At 35.4% G+C, this 15,400-nt stretch overlaps 1 protein-coding gene across 1 annotated transcript in view; it reads left to right on the top strand.

The window, feature by feature from the left end:
• DNAH14 (dynein axonemal heavy chain 14) overlaps positions 1–15,400 on the top strand; it is a 499,447-nt gene that overhangs the window by 232,129 nt on the left and 251,918 nt on the right. The window contains exons 39-40 of the mRNA XM_058275282.1: positions 2,559–2,774; positions 14,398–14,488. Of these exons, the coding sequence (XP_058131265.1) occupies positions 2,559–2,774; positions 14,398–14,488 (307 nt within the window). The remainder of the gene's footprint in view (positions 1–2,558; positions 2,775–14,397; positions 14,489–15,400) is intronic.

The following is a 15,400-nucleotide window of genomic DNA, read 5'->3' on the forward strand; positions in this document are numbered from 1 at the left end:
ACCACCCCAATATGTGCATAGGAGTTACTCTTTTTTTCTGGAATAGGGTTAGTAATCCACACTGAAAGGTAAGGTCTGCTTCACACTGCACTGGGCAGATTTTTGGAAGGGGTCAGGTCAACAAGATGCCATGAACTTCTCCTACCACTTTTAAGTTGTATTTTCTTCATTCAGTGTTTTCCCAGTTACTGCAACCCTTTAACTGTTTTCCAGCGCTCTGCCCATTTTTTCTAGTTATTCAAAGAATCATTCGTGGACCAAAACTCTTGAGCTTTTTATGCAACCATCTTGGTTGAACAGAAGTCAGAATATCAACTAATTTTTTTTTAATTGGCAAAAGATCTGAATAGACAAAGAATATATACAAATAGCCAATACTCTCTGAAAAGAGGCTTAACATATGAAGCATTAAACATACAAATTATCATGATGAGATCCGGTACACACATATTAGAATTGCTAATATGGAAAAAATAATAACAAGTGCAGCTGAGGATGGAGAAAAATTAGAACTCTCACACATTGTGGGGAGGAAAGCAAATTGGTATAGCCACTCTGCAAAACAGAGTGCCAATTATTATAAAGCTACCATATGACTCAGGATTCCCACTCCTGGGGATTTATCCTAGAGAAATGAAAACTTATGTTTACATAAGTCTATATATGAACATTTATAACAGCCTTATTCATAATCACCAAAAACTGGAAATAACCTAAACCTCTTCAATGAGAGAATGGATAAACAAAGAGTGAGTTTTTGGGAAGCAGGTGTGGCTCAAGCAGTTGAGCACCTTCTTCTGCCATGGGAGGCCCCAGGTTTGGTTCCCAGTACCTCCTAAAAGCAAAACAAACAAAAATGAAACAAAAACCAAACAAACAAAAAAACTACCTCAGGGTAGCTGATGTGGGTTAGTGGTTGAGCGCTGGCTTCCCACTTACAAGGTCCCAGGTTCAGTCCCTGGCCCTGATACCTAAGAAAAAAAAGAGTGAATTATTTGTTCAAATAACAACTTGGAGAAGTCTTAAATGCATTTTTTAAAAAAATGAATGATGCCAGGCTCCAAAGTCTACCTATTGTATGGTTCCAGGGTATAACAATATAGAAATGGCAAAACAATAGGAACTGAAAAGAGAACAATGGTAAACAGCTTTGGGATTGGGAGATGTTGTTTATTAAAGGGCACCATGAGGGAATTTTGGGGTAGATGAAATTTCTGTATGGGACTGTGTTTTTGTCAAAACCCATAGAACAGTATACCACTAGGGTGAATTTTAATTCATGTTAACTTTTTGAAAATCAACCAAAAAAAATGGAATGTAGACTGGGACAGGTTAATATACTGTATTACAAATAAGTCATATTATCCTACTGAAGTGAATGGGGTAAAAGTAGATTACCTAAGTACTTGGAAAACAGTAGTTTTAGGAGCTACTGTAAGGCTAACGGCAAAAATAATTTTGCACACTGTAATTTGTAAATTTGTTTCTTGCAATAGTATAAATTAGCAATTCTGAAATTACTTTATTTGTATGGTAGGCTGAACAAATAGTAAATATATTGTCACTAATTAGATCATGTTTCTCACTGCTGGAGAAAGAAGCTGCAAATAAGCAAAGAGGAAGCATAGCATGAACAATGTGATGCAGTTTTGGAGTTAGATGTATCAATATTGACCCATGGAATTTCATACACACACACACACACATTGAAAGATACCAAAATAAATATGTATGTTCATTCATATGTTAGTAAACATGCAAATATTTAGTACTTCTATCCATTTAGAGGGACCAGAAGTAGTGACACAGTATAAATGAGCACACCTACTTCCCAGATCCTGGTTTCTAGATAAAAGGAAGCAATTTCATGCAGAACTAATAAAAGGAAGCAGTTCCATGGAGAACTGGTTGATTCAAAGACTAGGGCATCTTGTAATCCAATAAAATAAAGAAATGGTAGAAAAGTGAGAAAAGGGAAAAATGAAGATGAGGCCTATTGAAGGGTATAAAAGTCAACCTGAAAAAGCCCCAAGTAGGTTCCACTTCCGGCATGACAGCATTAGGAGCTCCATGGATCATTCCCCAGAAAGCCTGTGAAAATTATATTTAAGATCTCTGAACGTGCTCCTAAGAACATACATCAAATGAGGAAATATTTATTCAAGAAATTCTACTAAGACTTTGTAAGAAAAACAAGTCTGTAGTACTTAAACCAAACCCACTCTCTCCAATCCCAATCCAGCTTAGACATAAATTTAGACATAAACTCCATTCCTGCCTTGTGCAGCCAAGAAAACAGTGCACACTTCTCCTAAATCCAGCTAAAGGGCTAGAGCCCAAGGAGTGGTATTTAGAATTTTTAAAAAACATATTGGTTTGTTTATTGTAGCTAATTTTAATGTCAATTTTTGCTGTTCCTTGCAAATTGCCATGTGTATAGAAAACCCTTTTTTGAAGTTAAAGACCTCTCCTAAAATCCTTTGGTAATTATAATGTAAAAATATTAAATAATTGCACTATAGTTATTGCCTTCATAACTTACATTGGATTTTTCTCAGACTGCAGGAAGAAAAGGAAAAGTAGATATTTGTGTTTTAAATCCAAAGTGTGTCACTCTTGGTGAACTATGTGGGCAACTAGATCCTAATACTATGGAATGGACTGATGGACTATTATCAGCAACAATTCGAAATTATGTGTCTTTTAACAGTGCAAAGCTCACAAAGAAAGACATCGATTTTGGACAAAAGTCAAAAATCTCAGATTTATCTAATGTAAGTTTGGTATGGAATGAGTACATTTATTTCACCATTGTGGATTATTTAACTGCTTATCGAACAGCTTAACATATTGCTTTAAAGCAATGAGAATTAAATTTGAAAGTAAATGTAAAAGTTATTATGAACTGTTTTTAAAAAGAGAAAAATTATAAATTATAAAAATCAGAAAATGATATCATTGAGTTTTAGGATGGTCACTAAACAATAGAATGGAGTTAAGATATTTGCTTTTAAAGGAACAGAAAGTAGATTAAGTGTGAGTGGAAGACAATCTAGACCTGTGATTCCGGTGGCACCAATATACTAATATAGAAAGAGTAAGTTGTTGATCGATACAATTTTCTTCATTTGGAAGTTTTTCGCACTGCCAACATCATCTTCATTTCTGTAAAGATTTTTATTTTATCTTCTACTTTATTCTTGAACTTCTCAAACTTACACTCAACCCATATTATCTCACCATTTCTCCCTAGAGTTCTTATATCTCTTTGGTGAACTATTATTTTATGAAGGCATTGTTTTAAAAGATTCTTTAATTTATCAAATTCTTTTTTTTCCATATTTTAAACTAATCTGAGACAACATTTTCTGAAATGTATTCATCTGTCATATGTATTTCCTTTTTCCTGACTCATAAATTTTCTGTACAAAAGTGAAACTTTCTAATCACATTTTCTTGGTCAAGGTAAGTCACATGGCCACAGCTAACTTTTAAGAGTCCCACCTCAGATTACACCATGTGCTCCAAGGGAGCAGTCTTTCCATGTATCCCAAAGGAAAAGAAAAACAAGCCATCAGTGAAGAGCCCTGATGACTATCAAAATTATGAAATCATAAAACACTTCCTAAACAATTCACATGCCAAAGAATTATTCAAAAGGAAATTAGAATACTTATAACTGAGTGATGATGAAAATGGCAGTTTTCAAAATTAGTAAAATGAATTTAAATCATATTTAGAAGTTATACACAGCATACATTTAAAAAGACTTAAAGTAATGAGGAAATACAATAAAGTTAGAAGCAGGTGAACTGGATGAAATTCTAAAAAATAAAATTTACCAAAAATTGTCTCAAGATAAGAGGTATGACCTAAAGTGCTGTAAATATTGAAGAAATTAGATCAATTTAGAATAATCACACTAAGAAATCTCCAAACCCAGATCATTTTACCAGCGAGCAGAGAACATAACATGTATGCTGTTGAAGCCAAATTGGTATATTTTCAAATTAGTAGTTTATAGATATAGGTTGTTTATTATAAATTCCAGGGTAGCAACAAAGTATTTAAAAAAGATACTGACACAGACATGAGAAAGGGACCAGTTGGATATATCATGAAAGAGCAACTATACAAAAAAGGAGGTTGAAATAAAGGAAAAGAGATATAATAAATATATATGATATTGTGATAAGTTTGAAGTTCTTTTATGAATCCCAAAAAGAAAAAGATTTTGTTCTTGAACGAATCCATTTCTTTGGGTGTGGAGGCCTTTTGATTGGCTCAGATTGGATCCCTGCCCTCTACTGGAGAAATACAGAGAAAGGAAGTCACCATTTCAATCTGGCCATGTAACAGAAAGGAGAATGTAGAGAGAGAAGACTCCAGGTTTGCCTATAGCTGCAGAAAGGCAGAAATGCCATGAGAGGCTGAAAGAGATCATGGAGTCTGGAATCAGCAGACCACAGAGGCACAAAAAGAGGTCCCCAAGGGGCTGGGACCTTCAGCTCAAGGCTGAAGAGATGAGCCATATACCTGATAATCCACAACTGAAGTTGGGAAGAAAGCAGAGCAGCTGAGACAGAGAGGAGGCTTAGAAAGAGACAAGCCCTTATGCCTGGCATCACATATGGGCACTGGGAGATGGTGAGCCTGGAGGGAAAGGCAGGGACCTTGGCAGAGATTGGCTGACATCTTGCTTAACCATGTGGCAGGATCCCAGGATCACCAGTAGCTGACTTTGGTGAGAAAGCATCTCTGTTGATGCCTCAGACATTTCATGACTCAGAACTGTAAGCTTTTCCCCTAAATAAAATTCCCATTATGAAATCCACTTCTGGTACTTTGCATTGGCAGTCCTTTGGCAAACTAAGAAATTGGTACCAAGAGTAGGGTTCATGCTTCTTGCAATTACCAAAAATGTAGGAACAGCTTTATAAATAGGTAACAGGTATTTTTTGGAGGAAATGTGACATGCTTGATTGAAAAGATCTAGATTGCTTTGACAAGACTTGGTAAAAATACAGATGCTAAAGATAGTTCTGATAAGGACTTAGATGGAAATGATGAATGTGTTACTAGAAACTGGAGAAAAGTTTATCTTTGTTTTAAGGTGGCAGAGAATTTGGCACAATTGACTCCTAATGTTAGATATGGAAGGAAGAATTTGAAAATGAAAATTTCCAAAGTAAAAGTGGAAAATGTGACCTGGCTTCTTGTAGCTTATAGTAAAATGACAAAGGAAAGAGATAAGCTGAGAACTGAATCACTGGACACAAAGAAACCAGAAATTGATGGTTGGGGAAATTCTGAGCTTCCAGAAAACAATCCCCCAGAGGATAGTGCTCAGTATGAGGACTTAACTAAACTTAGAACTAAGCAGCTATTTCCTTACAAGGCAGGGTTGGAAAGGCCGTTATACAAGAATTTGTGGAAGATGTTACTGTCAGACACCTTGGACCCCGTGAACTGCATGCAAAAGTGACAAGATTTTTGTGAGATCTGTATGAATGAAACCACTGTCAGCTTAGACTAAAAGGTACAGAATAGGGAAACCATGGAAGCTGAGCTCTGGACTTAAGACATCTTCTTGAGCCAGGAGAGGACCCCACCCGTGTGTGGGGAAAGAATGAGTTTGCCCCAGCATTTGAAAAGGGTAGATATCCCAGCCCATTTTTCAGGGAGAGTATAGCTGCCCTAAGCTAACAGAAAGGGTAGAGCACATCCCCCAAAGATTAGAGAGATATAAGTCACCACTCTACAGAGCATTGGGTCTGTGAGCCAGAGATTAGGAAGAATGTTGCTGTGCTAAGGGGGTTGAGACTGTCCCCCAGAGTTTGGGGAAAGTGTGGCCATCACCCCAATGTGCTTAGAGGGTGAAGTCTGGAGCTCTGTCTCCACTCAGATGCTTGATGAGGGAGAACTTAGAAGATGGACAACAGGCAAGACCTTGGAAGGGGTGGGCCCCCATGAAGCCCTGAGGAGAAGAGACCATCTTTTTATAGATGACTCCTAGACTTTGAAATCTAATGGAGTATGCCCTTCAGATTTTTGGAACTGTTTATGAGCATGACACCTGTTTTCATCCCACTTTCTCTCTGTAATACTGCAAATTTTTATCTTATGTCTGTCCCTCCTTTGAATATTGGAAGCAGATAATTTTGTTTTGTAAGTTTCCGAGGTCTACTGCCAGAGGGGAGTGTTCCTCCGAGACAAACTGCATGCCTAGAACTGATTTTTATTAGACTTTTCACTTAGCATTGTTACTGGAATGATTTAAGGCTTTTGGAATAAGGTAATGTAATGAATGTATTTTATATATTGGAAGAACTTGCTTTTTGGGGACTCAGAGGGTGGAGTGTGATGTTTTGAAGTTCTTTTGTGAATCCCCAAAAGAAAAGATTGTTTTTGAACTAATCCATTTCTGTGGGTGTGGAGCACTTTTGATTGGCCTTTGTCACTGAGGCAAGACTTAAGTTGGGTCCCCACCCTCTATTGGAGCTTTATATAAACAGAGACACAGAGAGAGAGAGAGACAAAGAGAAAGGAAGCCACCATTTTGATCTGGCCACGTAAGAGAAAGAAGAAAATAGAGAGAGAAGACTCCAGATTTGCGTATAGGTGCAGAGAGGAAGAGAAGTCCTGAGAGGCTGAAAGAGGTCATGGAGTCTGGAACTAGCAGATCACAGAAGCACATAAAATGGTCCCCAAGGGGCTGGGCCCACGTAGCTGCTCAAGGCTGAAGAGATGAGCCATGTGCCTGATAACCCACAGCTGAACTTGGGAAGAAAGCAGAGCAGCTGAGACAGAGGGGAGAACCTGGAAAGAGACAAGCCCTATACCTGGCACCCATGGATGGGCACTGGGAGATGGTGACCAGTAGAGGGACTTTGGCAGAGATCTTGTATCACCATGTTGCAGGACCCTTGGATCACCAGGAGCAGACTTTGGTGAGAAAGCATCTCTGTTGATTTGGATGTTTCATGGCCTCAGAATTGTAAGCTTTTGCCCTAAATAAAATTCCCATTTATATAAAAGCCATCACAATTCTGGTACTTCGCATTGGCAGCCCTGTGGCAAACAAAGATAGACATATAAAAGCCAAAGGGCAAAATGGCTGAAGTCAATAGTGTCTTTACACTATTGTACTAACACTGAGCGATAATGGATTAAACTCGCTAAGCAAAAACGCATATTCCAGAATCAATAAAGAAACATGACCCAACTATATGTTGTTTACAATAAACTCAACTTAGACACAAAGACACAAATAGGTTTAAAGTGAAAGAATGGAAAAGGATATTCCATGTAAATAGGAACCAAAAAAAGAGTTGAGGTTATATACTAATATCACAAAAATAGACTTTAAATAAAAATCTGTTGAGACAAAGAAAGACACTCTATATTAATAAAAAGGGGCTATCCACCAAGCAGAAATAACTACCATAAATATTTATGGACTTAACCATGGTGCCCCAAAATACATGAGGCAAACATTTGCAAAACTGAAGGGAGAAACAGACAACTCTACAATAGTAGTTGTTGATTTTGGTACACCACTCTCACCTATAAATAGAACATCCAGACACAAAATCAATTAGGGAACAGATAACTTTAATAGTATGATAAATAAACTAGTCCTAACAGCCATATACAGAATATTACACCCTAAAACAGAATATATATTCTTCTCAAGTGCACTTTGGATCATTCTCCAGGATAAACCACATGTTGTCACAAAACAAGTCCCCCCAAATTAAAAAAGATTGAAATTATACAAATAACCTTCTCTGACCACATGGAATGAAGTTGGAAATAAATAACAGGCAGAGAACTTGAAAATCCACAAATAGCCAGTCTCGAAGCCAAACTCAGCATGTAAATGCAATGCCTTCCCCCCAGCGTGGGACATGACACCCGGGGATGAGCCTCCCTGGCACTGAGGGATCACTATCAACTACCAACTGATGATGCAACTGGAAAATGACCTTGTACGGAAGGTTCAATGCGGATCAGCAGAATATCCCTGTCTACATAAAATAACATGACTTTAAAATGCTGTTTGACCTAATGTAAGGGGGAAATGGAAAGGAGAAATGAGTTTATATGGCTATGAGTCTCTAAAAAAGAGTCTGGAGGCTGTCAGAAGGATTGCCCTTATGCACAACTGAGCAGAGTCTAAGAGACAGATAAAGCAGATACAACCCCCAGGTATTGGTTCCTTTGAGGGCTAAAGAGACCCATGGGAGTTATGGTCATGGCAGATGGGGTTAACTACCAGGTCAGATGGCCCCTCTTTGGAACTGGTGTTTATGTGTGATGAATCTGGACTCAGATGGGATCTCTCTTCATAAGACTTTCATGCTAATGTGCTGGAGTTGTAGTTAGTGTTGGGGTTTAAGATATATTTAGGGGATTTGAATCTCTGGACTGACAATGTGATAGCCAGGCCCTGAGCCTCAACAGACTCCAGCACCTACAATCTGATTTATTGGACTCACCACACTCAGCTAAGATGGAGTTGAAGAAGGACAACCACCACACCATGGAGCCTAGAGTGCTTACAACTGAAAGTGGGAGGATTGCATCCAGCATCCATGTGGAATCTGAGCCTCCTCTTGACATAGAGGTGCAATGGACACAACCAATCCAATGTCCACATAGAAGAGGTGGCATTGGATTGGGAAAAGTGGACATGGTGGACGATGGGTATGGGGAAAGGCAGGAAGAGATGAGAGGTGGAGGCGTCTTTGGGACATGGAGCTGCCCTGGATGGTGCTTCAGAGGTAATCACCGGACATTGTAAATCCTCACAGGGCCCACTGGATGGAATAGGGGAGAGTATGGGCCATGATGTGGACCATTGACCATGAGGTGCAGAGGTGCCCAAAGATGTACTTACCAAATGCAATGGATGTGTCATGATGATGGGAATGAGTGTTGCTGGGGGGGGAGAGGTGGGGTGGGGGTGGTGGGGTTGAATGGGACCTCATATATATATATTTTTAATGTAATATTATTACAAAGTCAATAAAAAAAAAAGAAAATCCACAAATACATGGAAGTTAAATAACACAATCTTAAACAATCAGTGGGTCAAAGAAGAAACTGCAAGGGAAATCTGTAAACACCTTGAGACAATTATAAACAAGAACACAACATATCAAAACTTATGTGATGCAGTTAAGGCAGTGTTGAGAGGAAATTCATAGCCCTAAATATTTACATTAAAAAAGAAGAAAGAGAGAAAACTCAAGGGCCTAACTAGAAAAAGAACAGCAAAGTAAACCCAAAGCAAGCAGACCAAAAGAAATAACAAAGATAAAAGCATCAACAAATATTTGTAAGTCAAATCCAAAAACACATTAATAGAATTTTACACCATGAGTAAGTGGGATTTATCCCAGGTGTGCAAGAATGGCTCAACATTAAAAAATCAATTAATGTTATACACCACATTAACAAAATGAAGGGAAAAACATGATCATCTCAATTGATATAGAAAAGGCATTTGTCAAACTCCTGTATCATTTCTTGAAAAAACTAGAAAAATAGGAATAGAAGGAAACTTCCTTACCATGGTGAAGGGCATATATGAAAAACCTACAGCAGACATCATACTCAATGGTGAAAAACCCTAAGCTTTCCCACTAAGACTGAAAACAAGACAAGGATGCCTACTGTCAACACTCTTAGTCAACATGTTCTGGATGTTGTAGCCAGAGCTTTTAGACAAGAAAAAGAAATTAAAGACATTAAAGTTGAAAAGGAAGATATAAACATTTCACTATTTGAAAATAACATGATCCTATATATAGAAAGTCTGGAAAAATCAACAAAATGCTAGAGCTAATAAATGAATTCAGCAAAGTGGCACATTGCAATCAATATGCAAAAATCCAGTGTTTCTATATATGAGTAATGACCAATCTGAGGCAAAATTAAGAAAAATTCCATTTACAACAAATAGCAATTAAAAGAATAATAAATCTTGAAATAAATTTAACTAAGGATGAAAAGGAATTGGCCACATGAAACTACAAAACATTGCTAAAAGAAATAAAAGAAGACCTAAATAAATGGAAGCATATTCCATGTTCATGGATTGGAAGACTGAACATCATTAAGATGTTTATTCTACCCGAAATGACTTACAGATTCAACCCAATCACAAAAAAATTCCAACAGCCTACTTTGAAGAAATGGAAAAGCGAATTATCAAATTTATCTGGAAGGGTAAAATGCTCCAAATAGTCAAAATCATCTTTACAAAGAAGAACATAGTTGGAGGACTCACACTTCCTGACTTTAAAGATTATTACATGGCTACAGTGGTCTAAACAGCATGGTACTGACACAGGATAGATATATCACCAATGGAATTGAACTGAAAGTTCAAAAATAGACCTACACATATATGATCAACTGGTTTTTGACAAGGCTGCCAAGTCTACTCAATTGGGCAAAAATTTTCTCTCAACATATGGTGCTGGAGAACTGGATATTCATATGCAAAAGAATGAAAGAGGACCCCTCCCCCCCCCCCCCCCCCGCACTCCATATGCTAAAGAAACTCAAACTGGATCAAAGATCTAAATATAAGAACTAAGACTATAAAAATCCTAGAAGAAAATATAAGGAAACACTTCAGGATCTTGTGATAGCCAATCGCTTCTTAAACTTCATACCCAAAACAAAAGCAAAAAAGAAAAAATAGGTAAATGGGATCTCATCAAAATTAAAACAAATTTTGCACACCAAAGGACTTTATCACAAAAGTGAAAAGACATCATACTCAACAGGAGAAAATATTTGGAAACCACATTTCTGATAAGGACTTAATATCCAGAATATATTTTTTAAAATCCTACAATTCAACAATAAAAAAGACTAACAACCCAATTGAAAAATGGGCAAGAGACTTGAATAGACATTTATCTAAAGAATTACAAATGGCTAAAAATCACATGAAAAGATGCTCAACCTCACTACCTATTAGGGAAACACAAATCAAAATCACAAGATAACCATGTCACACCCACTAGAATGGCTACTACTAAAAAAAACAAAAAAACAAATTTATTAGTGTTGGAGAGAATGTGGAGAAATAGGAACAGTCATTCATTACTGGTGGGATGGAAAATGGTGCAGCTGTTGCAGAAGACAGCATTACAATTTCTCAGAAAACTAAGTATAGAATTACCATATGATCCAGCAATTCCACTTCTATGTATATAACCAAAATAATTGATGGCAGGGACTTGAACAGATGTTTGCACACTGATGTTCATAGCAGCCTTATTCACAATTGCCACAAGAGGAAGTCTACCCAAATGTCCACCAACCAATGAATGGATAAACAAACTCTGATGTATACATGCAATGGAATATCATTCAGAGATAAAAATAAATGAGGTCCTGAAACATGCAACAATATGGATGAAACTTGAAGATATTATGCTGATTGGAAAAAGCCAGACACAAAAGGACAAATAATGCATGATTTCACTGATATGAAATCATTTTATAAGCAAGCTCATAGAATTGGAATTTAGAATATTACTAGGGGCTGAATTGAGGAAGAAAATGGTCAGTTAATGCTTAATTTGTACAAAATTTCTATTTAGATTTATTCTAATGTTTTGGAAATGGGTAGTGGTGATGGCAACACATTATTGCAAGTGTAATTAACAGCACTGAATTATATACATGAATATGGTTAAAAGAGGAAATTTTAGGTCATATGTAGGTTACTAAAATTAAAATTAAAAGTAAAACATATGACTATATAGCACAGCGAACCTTATTTAAATGATCAACTATAGTTAATAGTACAAGTATAAAAATGTTCTTTCATGAATTATAAAAAAGGTACCATGCTAATACATTACTAATAGGGTGGAATACAGGGGAAAATATACCTAATGGAAACTATGGACTATAGTTAACTGTACAATTTTAATATTCTTTCAATTAACAAAGACACACCACTAATGCAAAGCGTCAACAATAGGGGGTTTATGGGAATGCTATAATTTTTACATGATTTTCTGTAAACCTACAACTTCTTTAAATAAAAAAGAATTAAATAGTTACAATGACCAATATACAGACATGCAGAGGAACAGGAAAATGTGACCTATATTCAAAAGTAAAAGCAGTCAATAGAAACTGACCCTGAACTGACTCAATATTGGAATTAGCAGACAAGAGTTTAAAACAGCTATTATAAAAATGTTCAGAATTTTAAATGAAAATATGATAATGAATAAACAGATAGAGACTTTAGGAGATAAATGAAGAGTATAAAGTGTACCCAAGTGGAAATTCTAGAATTTCAAAGAACAATATTTAAAAATGAAAAAAATCACTAGATATAATTAACAGTAGATTCAAAATTTCAAAAGGAAGTCTGTGAGCTTGAAGATAGATGAGTAGAAATTATTCAGTAGGAAAGAGCAGTGAGAAAAACTGAACTAAAATAAACAGAGCCTGAGTGACTCAATGGACAAAAACAAGTGAACCCAGAAGAAGAGGTAAGAAAGTAGGACAGAAAAACATTTAAACATTTAAAGGAATAATGGCCAAAATTTCCCAACTTTGGTGTAAAAGGTAAACATATTGCTCCAAACACTAAATAAAAAGAAAATCCTCACAATCCTCACAGCCAAACTACTAAAAAAACTATGAGAAAGAGAGAGTCTTGAAAACTTAGAGATAAATGACCTATTGTATATGGGAAACTGATAAGAACTGAAAATTGATTTCTCATGTGAAACAACTGAGACAAAAGACAATGGACAGCATTTATAAAAAAATCCTGAGAGGAAAAAATTACCAAACTGAAAATTTATATCCTGTTAAAACCATTCTTCAAAAATGAAGAGGAAATAAAGATATTTTCAAATATATGAAAGCTAAAAAAATGCATTGCCAGTGCTTCTGGACTGAAGAAATGCTAAAGGAATTTCTTCCAGATGAAGGAAAATGACACTAGCTGGAAACTTGGATATAAGAAGAAATAAGGAGCAACATGAATACAAAATATGTGGGTAAATCAAAAAGATTATATATTTTATCTTTTCTTAATTTCTTTAAAATACATATGGCTATTTAAAGCAAACTTATAACATTGAGTTGTAGGGCGTGAAATGCGTGTGGTGGTAATGCCTATGGGAACAACAGGACAAAAGGCAGAGGGGTAAAGGGAATTATGCTGTTGGAAGTTTCCTGTGTTTTAAAAGAAATAGTAAAATATTAACTCTGAATAGATTGTGTTAAGTGTGCCTATTACATGTCTAGAGAAACAGCTAAAAGTAATAAGAGGTAGAGCTAAAAACCCAAAAGAAATTAAAATGAAAAACTAATTTTATCAATTAACCAAAAAGTATGGAGAAAAAGAACAAAATTAGATAGTACAAATAAAAAATAGAAAAGTAATAGACTTAAATATGAGCATAAGAATAAATACATTAAATATAAATAGACTAAATACTAAACTGTCAGACTAGATAGAAAAGGAAGGCTGAATTATATGCTTGTCTACAAAAGATGCACTTTAATACAAAGATACAAACAAATTGAGAGTAAAAGGATGGAAAAATGATATACCCTACAAAACAGTACGCATATCAAATCTGGAGTGGGTATATTAATATCAAGCAAAGTAGGCTTTAAGACAAAGAGTATAAAAACCAGATATAAAGAGATGGTATTCCATAATGATAAAATCATTAATTGATCAAAAAGATACAATAATTATATAATAAATTTGTATGTGCTTAACATCAGAGCTTCAAAATATATAAAATGTATTTTCAAAAACTGACAAAATTAAAGGTATAAATTGATAAATCCACAATTATAGTTAAAGATTATAACACTACTTTCTCAATAATTTATTGAAAAAATATAGACAAAATCAGTAAGGTTATAGAAGACTTAGCTTTCACACTAAAAAACATTTCCATTTACAAAATATTTTACAAACAACTTTAGAACAAGAATTCTTTTCAAGTACACATAGAACATTCACCTAGATGAACTATATGCTGGACCATAAAAATGTATGAATAAATTTAAAAGGACTGAAAGTATATATAGAAACGGAACTGAATAGAGTCCAGAGAAATTCCAACATACACAAGAATTTAACATACAAAAAAGTAATCTTTCTAATCAGTGGGGAAAGCATTCTTTTTAAAAAAACAACTATTTGTGTTAATATAATTTGCCCTTCTCCTCTGTGGAAACATAGAAAGACCTGTAACTCTCTTCCTACACAAGAAATAAAATTATGGATGAAATTAATCCTAAATGGAAATGCATATGACATTGTCTATTTGGTTTGGAAAGTGCCTCAAATAAATTTTAAACATTATTGGTTACATATTTTAGGTTTTCAAACTTGATTCTTCTGACACAACAGATATTTATGGCAATATTTCTGAGGAGATGGATAAAGATATTAAAACTCCAGAAGTTCCGAGTAAGTATTATTAAATTTAGTAAAGACCGTTAATTAACATAGAAGACAAACTTTGATATTAATGTGGACTTTATTTATGTCTTTAAAACACATGTTTTTAAAATTATTATTTCAGAGATCCCAAAATTTATGTTCTCTACCCACCCAGCAACAAGTTCCCCTTCCCTTCCCTCCATCCCCTGGTGTCCTCTGATCTACTAATCTACTTTTTCCCCTATGAATTTTCTATAAAAACACTTTTTTGATTAATGATATTTGTTCTTGTAGTAATAATTTTTCCTTGTGTGTTTATTTTGAAATTTTATTGTATTACCACATATTATATTGTAGTATGTACATATATAATTATGTTATATAAATAATATGGCTTTTTATAGCCCTTTAAGTTTATAAATGACAATTAATTTCTCAAAAGAATCATGTAAAAATTAAAAGTAGAAATAAGAAGTGGTTTGAGAAGCAACAGTGGCAGCCTGCAGTAGTATTGTCTCTGAAATGAGACTCTAAAATAGTGCAAATCCTACAACCCAAGCAGGTTCATCTAAAATGAACTGCACACCTATTATTTGCCGGACACTTTGCTAGGTGCAAGGGATATAGAGAGTGCGTATGACATCATTTCTGCTCCTAAAGACCTGGCAGTCTACTGGAGGAGCTCCAGCTAATTCTTTCATTACTTTAGATTGAACCTCATGTCAGCACATCCACCAGTGTAATACTTACGTGGTCCAGACATTGAAAGAGGCTTCTGAAGCTGCTTTTAGTTTCTCAAACTTCCTGAATTTTTTGTATCACTTTTGGCTTTCAATTGGAAGAGTACAGTAATTAGGCATAACTAGTTTTCTGCCTGGGGCTTTATTATAATCCCCACAGGAGGTATTTCCTTATCACCTTGCTGTGTTGGCTGTTTGG

This window comes from Dasypus novemcinctus, chromosome 13 (genome assembly GCF_030445035.2).
Source record: "Dasypus novemcinctus isolate mDasNov1 chromosome 13, mDasNov1.1.hap2, whole genome shotgun sequence".
Taxonomy (NCBI): domain Eukaryota; kingdom Metazoa; phylum Chordata; class Mammalia; order Cingulata; family Dasypodidae; genus Dasypus; species Dasypus novemcinctus.